General features: G+C 32.6%; 2 protein-coding genes across 2 annotated transcripts; both read left to right on the top strand.

Annotated features, from left to right (window-relative positions):
• The first annotated feature begins 1,154 nt into the window (after positions 1-1,154).
• LOC11429504 (60S ribosomal protein L13a-4) lies at positions 1,155-3,379 on the top strand. The gene is made up of 4 exons (XM_003616694.4): positions 1,155-1,498; positions 2,486-2,602; positions 2,821-2,908; positions 3,005-3,379. Exons 1-4 carry the CDS (start codon positions 1,227-1,229, stop codon positions 3,146-3,148), a joined length of 621 nt encoding a protein of 206 aa, XP_003616742.1. The 5' UTR covers positions 1,155-1,226; the 3' UTR covers positions 3,149-3,379.
• Positions 3,380-5,059: 1,680 nt separating this feature from the next.
• Positions 5,060-9,242, top strand: LOC11429503 (ribosome biogenesis protein NOP53). The gene is made up of 12 exons (XM_003616693.4): positions 5,060-5,305; positions 6,485-6,657; positions 6,756-6,804; positions 6,893-6,924; positions 7,040-7,120; positions 7,219-7,332; positions 7,477-7,565; positions 7,873-7,992; positions 8,083-8,205; positions 8,346-8,412; positions 8,529-8,608; positions 8,831-9,242. Exons 1-12 carry the CDS (start codon positions 5,137-5,139, stop codon positions 8,832-8,834), a joined length of 1,101 nt encoding a protein of 366 aa, XP_003616741.1. The 5' UTR covers positions 5,060-5,136; the 3' UTR covers positions 8,835-9,242.
• The last annotated feature ends 155 nt before the right edge of the window (positions 9,243-9,397 follow it).

The following is a 9,397-nucleotide window of genomic DNA, read 5'->3' as shown; positions in this document are numbered from 1 at the left end:
TTGTGTTCACATCTGAACTTAAACACCATCCCTCTCCAGATCTGAGTTCTATGAGATTTTCCATTCCGATTTTGATTGTTTTGTTGTGTAATATTTGGCCTGTGATGAATATGTGAACTTTGGGTTGAATGAATTGAATAATTTAGAAATCAATATTTTCTGCAATTTTGTTTTCAGGTGAATTTTAAATGAAATTTGAGTTTAATGAATGTTGTTTTCTGCAACTTTGGGTTGAATGGATTGGATTAAGATTTCCAAAATTCGTCGTTGTTGTTGTGATTTTCCGGCGCGGTGCATCAAAGAGTAAATCACCATATTGGTCCTTGTATTTGTACCAAATTCTCAAATTGGTTCCTAACTCTATGAATAACTCAAAATGGTCTCTGTCTTTGTCAAACGTTTCTCAAATTGATCCCCGACTCTCTTAGTTGTTTTGTATTTTAAGTCATTAATGTACCAAATAAGATCCAAAAAGCATTATGCCATTAACCACTAAATAATATCCAAAAGACATTGAGTCAATAACACTCAAATACAAAACACTAATAGAGCCAGTGACAAATCTGAGAAACATTTGACAAAAGACATGAACCATTTTGAGTTATTCATAGAGTTAGGGACCAATTTGAGAATTTAGTACATAGATAGGGACCAATTTGGTGATTTACTTGATATCAAATTTCAACTCAGCCGGAATGAGGACTCGTGCCCAAAAGGATACCTCCAAAGCTACCTCGGCATATACCAAATAGTTGGCTCAATGGTAAAACAATACATGGGAAGTGTTATTTGCAACACATTGTTCAGACAACAAGACCTGTTCTATGATACTGATGATTGAACTTTGGTGTTTAGCTAGTAGCTTCTGTCATTTCTCTGTTGTTGTTGTTTTAGCAGTTGCTTTGTTAGTTTAATTCATCTGTGATGTAATGTTTTGCTCCTTCTTTTTGTTTTGTTGTAAGCACTTTTGTTGTTAAGGGTTCTGGCCCTCTCCAGATCTTTTATTGAATTTTTTGCTTGTTCAAAAAAAAAATATCAATCAATTACCTTAATTTAAAAATAAAATAGAAAGCAGCCCATTAAGAAAACGGGCTAACGGATCCATCCCCCAAGATCCGACACATTATTCAAACCCATAAAAACCCAGACTTCATATACTACAAAATTTTCGCCGTCACTGCAAAACCTAAAACACCAAGAAAACCCTACAGAAACTCCAGTCGAAAATGGTGTCAGGTTCCGGAGCATGTGCAAAGAGAGTCGTCATTGACGCTCGCCACCACATGCTAGGTCGTTTAGCGTCGATTGTCGCAAAAGAGCTCCTAAACGGACAGAAAGTTGTGGTTGTAAGATGTGAAGAGATTTGTATGTCAGGTGGACTCGTTAGGCAGAAAATGAAGTACATGAGGTTTCTTAGGAAGAGGATGAATACCAAACCCAGTCATGGTCCTATTCATTTTAGGGCTCCTTCAAAGATTTTCTGGAGAACTCTTCGTGGGTTAGTTCTTTTTCACTCGAAGATTTTTCAGCTACATTTCAATTAGGGTGTTGATTTGTTTTGTCATGAATTGATGTGATACCATGTTTTAGTATAATGTGTTATCAAATAGAGGTTATAACAGTGTTATAGCCTTGTAGGTTAGCTGAATTTGAAAAACTTCAATTTTTCCCCAATTGAGAACATTGATTTTAAGGATATTAGTGTTATATCTGAAAAATGTGTGTTCTGTAGAATGATCCTGCATAAGATAAAATGTGTGTTTTTGACATGGATTTTAATTGTTATGCTGTTAAGATTGTGAGAAAATAAAGTGTTAACTTTTTGTTTATTATTACATTGTATGTTTTTTTTTAATAAAAGTATGAAATTGTGTTTTTTAGGGTAGTTATTTAGTTGCTGAAACTATGTGTATAATGTGAAGTTATGAAATGGTGAATATGTATGTTAATTTAAACAGTGTTGTCAAATAGCGGCTACAACGCTATATCTGAGAGGAATTTGAACTAATGGTTATTGTTTGCGACAATATTTAGTACAATGGTTTGTCAAATGGAGACTATAGCCGTGCCATAGTAGTGTAGCTGAATTTGAATAAACTACTACTTTTCGTGATTGACAACATTAGTGTTAAGATTGTTTGTGTTACTTGTTGAAAGCTTCTATTTAGTATAATGGCTTGTCACTCTTGCGGTGCCATAGTTCTTCTATAGCATAGCTGAATTGGAACAAACTGTTACTTTCCACGATTGACAACACTGGTGTTGAGAATGTTTGTGTTATTTGTGAAAAATGTGTATTTTGCAGAATGTTACCGCTTGAGAAAAAACAAGTGGAAGCTGCTATTTAGTAGAATGGGTTGTCAGAGACACTTGCCATAGTTGGTTGAATTTGAGCAAGCTGTTATTTTCTGCGTTTCACAACACTGGTGTTAAGAATGCTTGTATTTTTTATTTTTTTTTAAAATGTTTTCTTTCCTTTTTGTAGAATGATTCCACACAAGACAAAGCGTGGGGAAGCTGCTCTTGCTAGGTTGAAAGTCTATGAAGGTATTCCACCTCCATATGACAAGATTAAGAGGATGGTTGTTCCTGATGCTCTCAAGTAAGTTCTGTCTTGTTTACATTCTAAGTTTTTAGTTTTTTATGGTTAGGTTTGTTTTAGTCTCTATAAATTCACGAAATTTCAAATTCACTCCATGCATCAAATTACATAAAGTATATGTAGGGACTAAACTTAAAAGGCTGTGATTTAAATCGTCGAAACATTTTTTTGTTGAATCATGATTTTATTGTGAATGCTGAATGTGTAAATGAATTTAGGGTATTGAGGCTTCAAAAGGGACACAAATTCTGCCTGCTTGGACAATTGTCAGCTGAGGTTGGATGGAACTACTATGATATCATAAAGGTGAGTTTTTCTTTTTCTTTTTTTGTATATTTTTGTATTAGAATTTTGATCTTTTGAACGGTGCACTTAACTTTGTAAATCCTTTTTTGATGACAGGAATTGGAAAACAAGAGAAAGGAAAGATCACAATTGGCTTATGAGAAAAAGAAGCAGATCAATAAATTAAGGGTGAAAGCTGAGAAAATTGTGGACGAAAAGCTCGGGTCCGAACTACAAGTACTTGCTCCTGTCAAGTACTGAATAGGCTGCTTTGGTAGCATCTGGAAATTTTGTTTTTAAACCATATTCTGTTGAACTCTATGTTTAGTTCTATATGTTGTTGGACACTAGATATGTTAGTCATGGAAGTTGTTTTCTGGTTTGCTCATTAAGAGACCTATTATTGAGAAATTACCTGAGTTAAAATTGAAGTATATTGTTCTCAACCATTGTTACTTCATCCCAATTAATTATCATTTGATAGTATTCTTACTCTTCACTTCTTTCTTATTTTTTTGCTTCTTAATATTCTATCATGCTTTGGTTACTGATTTGATGAGTTGAGCTGATAAGAACATATTGATTTTTGTCTGTTTATCTTTAATAAAAATCTTTGAATTGACTGTTCTGCTTTTCTCAACTGATGTGTACACAGAATATTCATAGAAAAGTGTAACTAATCATCTAAGAATGTTAATGTTGTTTTAATACCACATTCTTTTCTTTTTACCACGGTCTTTACCATTTTGTCGAGGTTTTGCTTTATCTATACCATGCTTATGGGTGGGAGGGTGGGAATTGATGGATATTGTATAATGCAAATGATTTTCCCTCAAGGTTGAAATGATAGCATTAATTTTTACTACTGTGCTGGTATATCGTTGTAGTCACTGTTTTCCAATATTGTTTAAGCTACAATAACATCAGTGCAGTCAATTGATAATTCTAAGCCTATTTAAATTTGTTAAAACTTTTTTTTTTTTTTTTGGATTGTGAAACTTCAAATTTTTTTACTGGACAAAGACGACTAACTGATAATTTAGTTAAGCCATGAAGTGAGTCAACCACCTTTTCATATGATACTGCAGGCAATCAGTTCATTATTGCAATGACCTATACTCAAAATTTGATCTCCTCCTTATATCTTACTCTACGGATTGCATTTTTTTTTTTAATGTTTTTTTTTTTGTTGAGTTGAAGTTTTTAATGGAGAGAGTTTGAGGCCAACAAGATAGGATTTTCAATGAGAATGAAAGTAAAAGTTTATCATGTTTATGTTAAACTTTATTTTATCTGGCCATCAAAAGGGTCAACATCTTTATTTTATCAGATGAATCAAATCCACTGCGATATTTCTTATCCATCAAGTCCTATAGTTCCAAAATCTCTCATTGGTTATATTCAATTTGAACACTCCTCAGCTAAAAAAAAATAGAGCACACCTCACTTTTTAAACTTTACTCCTACTTTGCTTGCTTATATCATGGGACGGAGGGAGTATCTCATTATCTTGACCTTACAACCACAAATATCTCATTTCAATGATGCCTTTTGAAGTTCATTTCACCATGCCAAAGTGTCTTCATCAAAATTATCAACGTCATTTTGTCCTCCACCAAATCTTAGTTACCTTCATACATCATTTTCTTTCCAACTTATTAGTTACAACTAGAGCGAAAACATCCATGTACATAATTTGTGCCAAAGTTTTTGCTCTAGAATAAAAAACTAGAGCAAAAACATGATATCATGTTTATTGTTGCTTATTTTTAGGTAAAAAAAAAAGGCATATTTCGACCACTGCATAAACTAATCCTTTCAAATAGAATTCTTTCAATACGAACTAATTAGCGATCAACCCCTTAATCAAATAGGCGAGGGATCCAAATATCTGATAACTTATACTACACTAAACTGGTGCTTGAAAATATTGTTAAGTGTCTAGTAGTGAATAAACCAAATAAAATTTTCTAATATTATTAAATTTCCCCAAAAAATTGCAATGTTTTTAAATTTCCTCAAATGATCAATTTTGAGTGTGTATTAAGCAATCATCTAAAGGAAATGAAATTAAAAAGTGGGTCAAGAAGTTTATTTTAATAGGCCCATTGACAAAACCCAACAAAATGCTCCATCTCTGCAACAACGACAACATATATAAACCAAACCCTGTTTACACTCTGCCGCTAATGTTCTGTTCTGAAAAAAAACCCTTGTTCCTGAAAATTGAAAAAGTGTATTGTTAGAAAATGGGGAAGAAATCGAAAAGTTCAAGGAAGGGGAAGAAAGCATGGAGAGCTAACATAAGCACAGAAGAAATCGAAGATTTCTTTGAGAAATCAACAAAGGATGCTCTTTCTGGTGGTTCTCTTCAAGCTGTTTCAAGTGATTCTCTCTTTTTCGAAGACAAATCAAAAGGTACGTACCCATTTTTATTTATTTAATTTTGATTAATTATTTTTAGATTATATGAAAATGATGTTTTTAATTATGAATTACGTCAGCTTGTATATGAAAAGGGTTTTTAGATTTAGGGTTGTTTGGATTGAATTATTTGAGCTTGTCCTATGACATTTTACCCTTATGAGACTGTCTTAGAGCTTATAAAAATAACATATGATATGTACACAAGCTGTTTTCAGCTTATTTCTCGAAGCTATCAATGATAGCTTATGAGATCAACTTAACTGATAGAAAAGTAGTTTGACTTTATTTTAACCTTTGTTATAGAAATGACTTGCACATAGGGCCTATTTGGATTGGATCATTCGAGCTTATCTACGACTATAAGTACCTGTGAGATTGATTGGGAGAATTTATGAAAACAACTTACGACATGTTCATCATAAGTTGTTCTAGTTTTAGGGTGCGTTTGCTTAACATTTTTCTAGATAAAGCTCTCTCTTTTTTTTTTTAATTAAAAAAACACTTGTCATTTTTGAAGTGTTTGTTTTGGATTTTATCAAAAAAAATAAATCATTTTTGACTTTATAATGAAAAGCTATTAGGATTAGCTTCTCACAAAATCTATTTTATTTTTAATCTTGGAGGTAACAGATGAACTAGTTAAAATTCATATTTTTTGGTAGTAAACAAACAAAAATAGGTTCATATTTTATTTTTTATAAAATCTCTAGATTTTTTTTAACACAATCTTTTGTTTTTAAGCTAAAACAAACACACCCTTGATCTTATTCCCATTAGTTCTCCAAGATAGCTTATGAAAACAACTTATAGGAATGAGCTTATACGAAGTGCTTATATGACAATTGCTTATGCTATAAGCTGCAAATAAGCTGTTTATACAAACAGGCTCATTTCTATAAGCACTTAGTTAAGTTGTTTATCCAAACTGTCTCATTATGTGGTAGCAGCCCTATTATAATTTATGTTTTTTCCATGAATTACATAAACTTGTATGAGAAAAGGTTTTTTATTTTAGTTTATGTTGAAGATGGTGAATTATAATTATCTATGTTTCTAGTATATGGTTGATTTGTTGGTTGAAGAGTACTGTATTGGTAGAGAAATATCATCCACAATTCACTTTTTAATTCATCCTTGGAATTGAATTTACTTTAAATTTGATGTGGCTAGATCTTGCGGTAAAGAAGAAGATTGAAAAACATAGAGAAAAAGTGCTTCATGTTGATAGCATACTACAGAAAAACCAGTTTGTTAAGCCAGTGCCTTCTTCCACTCTAAAGAAACATGCGAAAAACCGTAAAGTGGTGTCCAAAAGTTTAGTTGCCAATGAAAATAGTCACAAGGTCAGTAAATTGTTATTCAATGCATAAACCTAAATAATAATATGCTTAGTTGCAAACATATTTGTTTTATTGATGTTTTCTGTAATAATCTATATCAGGAGGGTTCTGTGTTAGATTCGGACGTGTTTGATATGTGGGGTGATAAAGGTACTTACTCTAAAGCATTTAGTATCCATTTTGGTTATTATAATTTAATGGGATGTTAACATTAGGATTCTTTTATATTGTCATGCAGACGCAGATGAAGGCAACAAGAAAGTGAAAAAGGTACAATTTTTTTTGCATAGCGGTTTCTATCTAGTGTTTCTTCTTCCATTTTATTGTTGCTGCACATTCAGTATTTCAGTTGATATTGATAATATGATTGCTGACTGCTTCACAGTTGTCCAAGCCTACTCATATTCCAGCTGTCGAGGTTGATCCTCCAGGATGCTCATTTAATCCCACACATGAAAGTCATCAGGTAGTTTTTGGAGATATTACGTGTTCCTCTGCTGTTAGCGATGTTGTTCATGTTATGATTTATGATGAAGAATTTTAAGAACTTTATTGTTTAACCAGGATACACTAGCTACTGCTGTTGCGGAAGAAATGATTAAAGTCTACAGAAATGAATTGGGCCCTGAACCAGTGCCTTTAACTGTTCCTGCTGGAGAAGCTATTTCTGAAGAAGATGTGAGTTTCATTGTTTTCATATATGTGATATGTAGCTACTGTAACTATGAATTTGTTTCCATATTTATGAAGCTTTTGATATGTTAATTTATACGTCTTGAGTCTCTATTCGTGCTTATTCAATAACCTTGCTTTTTTGGCCAGATGTATTTTCTTGATGTGGAGAAGAGTGACGATGATGAAAGTAATCACGAAGATGATGGTGAAAATGAAGATGATGCGTCAGAGAAAAAGTAAGCTATCATTAACTTAGTTAGCTTCTTTTAGTTAAAATACTTTCTTTTTTGCCAGTGTACATTACCAATCAGGTCATATAAATTACATTCCATTTCTTTCCTGCTCAAGTTTTCATGTATAATTTGAATTCAGACATGCAAATGCACGTTGATAGCTAATGAAGGCTAAATTAAGCTTCTTAGATGTATAAATTTTTATTTTTATGGAGACCACATGGCCGGTATTCTGCAGCCTATTTTTTTCTATACCCAATAATGTCTAAATATCTGATGTATTTGTATTGTTTGAATCACTATTTGACAGGCCCATTAAAACAAAGAAAGTGACTAGAGTTGAGTTGAATAAGAGAATTCGGCGCAGAGAACAATTGAAAAAAGAAGCCGAATCAAAAAAGAAGAAGAATTTCTCAAAAGAAATTGATAGGTAATATGACCATTCTCTCATCCTCCCTCGTTTATCTTTCTACTAAAATAAAAGATGATTTTTAAGCATCTCTGGTTCTTTTGGATGCAGCATCTCAAAAATTGCTGAAGAAATTAAGCATGAAGATGAGGAACAATCGAGAAGACATCTGAGGCGACAAGTTGCTAAACAAGAGAGGTTAAAGGCATGTCCTCCTCGCTTAGGAAAGCACAAGTAAGCAGTCTTTTGTGCTTCCCTTATCATACTTGTGTTAATGGGTGCAGTTGTTTAGTTTTCAGTTTAATGTTCTAGTGAGTTACACCATTTCTATAACAATTACGTTTATGTTAATACCAATTCCATTATTGTAACAGGTTTCAGCCTGCTCCTGTTCAAGTTTTATTAAGCGAAGAGATAAATGGATCCATCCGAAAGCTTAAGGTAGACTTGTAAATTATATTTTGATAATTTTGTTGACCAAGTTTATTTAAACATGCAGTAAGTTTCCCTACTTTTTTTACACTAATTTTCCTACTTATGTTGGTGTACATAATTAGGGTTGTTGCACACTTCTAAAAGATCGGTATAAAAGCATAGAGAAGAGAGGGTTGGTTGTTCCAAAACCCAGGAGGAACAGGTTAGTTTAAACTGCTATTGTTGTTGTTGTTGTTGTTATCGTCTCAGTTTTGCTGCCATATTTGTTCAAATCAGGATTTGTGTTATCTTCGATTTAGAATTTGAGGATAATACATTTTTTTAGCAAGATTAACCAACTCATCTCCTTCCATATTGTATATTTCAGTGGATTTTATTTTGTAATTTTATAGTACTGATTGCATTATGATTATGCATTATACAGGTAGAGTCCTCTTCCTTGTTTTCTTCCCTAACTTAAGTCGCTCCACATTCATGGCTCGATATGTGGCAAGAAGACATGTGATGGATGAATGACTACACCAACTTCTTTAAATGAAATTTTGTTTGTCTTGTCTTGTTTTGTCTCAAATTTTTACGATTTTCAAGTTGTAAGAATATTATGTTCTTTTTATACATATGATGGATGCCTCACTTATTTCTGCATTGCTATTTTCACCGAGAATTAGAAGCTGTGTTCTCATAGTGACATGATTAACAAAGATCCTGGAGAATTGGTTTACCTGTGTACTTCGAGGGTACGAAATAGAAAAGTTGAAGTTATTATAGAATAAGATTTGGATTGGAGGTTCATCACACTATTTTCCTAGTTCACAATGTAGTGAAACTTAATTGAATGTATGCGTATAGTTTATTTGCTTCATTCTAAGTTCAGTTATTCAATTCATAAATTTATACAACAGAATAATGATACCTTGGCTTACGGGTAAATTTTCAATGAAATTATCTACCATGAAATATGACAGTGAGCTGCTTCAGCTTAATATACTAT

This window comes from Medicago truncatula, chromosome 5 (assembly GCF_003473485.1).
Source record: "Medicago truncatula cultivar Jemalong A17 chromosome 5, MtrunA17r5.0-ANR, whole genome shotgun sequence".
NCBI classification, from domain to species: domain Eukaryota; kingdom Viridiplantae; phylum Streptophyta; class Magnoliopsida; order Fabales; family Fabaceae; genus Medicago; species Medicago truncatula.
This window is presented reverse-complemented; position numbering and strand designations above follow the sequence as displayed.

Excerpts from the sequence above, each read along its gene's own strand:
- LOC11429503 (XM_003616693.4), top strand. The coding sequence starts at position 5,137 with ATGGGGAAGAAATCGAAAAGTTCAAGGAAGGGGAAGAAAGCATGGAGA. Across the intron at positions 6,805-6,892 it reads TGATATGTGGGGTGATAAAG|ACGCAGATGAAGGCAACAAG; the intron begins GTACTTACTCTA and ends ATTGTCATGCAG. Across the intron at positions 8,413-8,528 it reads GATCCATCCGAAAGCTTAAG|GGTTGTTGCACACTTCTAAA; the intron begins GTAGACTTGTAA and ends GTACATAATTAG.
- LOC11429504 (XM_003616694.4), top strand. The coding sequence starts at position 1,227 with ATGGTGTCAGGTTCCGGAGCATGTGCAAAGAGAGTCGTCATTGACGCT. Across the intron at positions 2,603-2,820 it reads GTTGTTCCTGATGCTCTCAA|GGTATTGAGGCTTCAAAAGG; the intron begins GTAAGTTCTGTC and ends AAATGAATTTAG. Across the intron at positions 2,909-3,004 it reads ACTACTATGATATCATAAAG|GAATTGGAAAACAAGAGAAA; the intron begins GTGAGTTTTTCT and ends TTTTGATGACAG.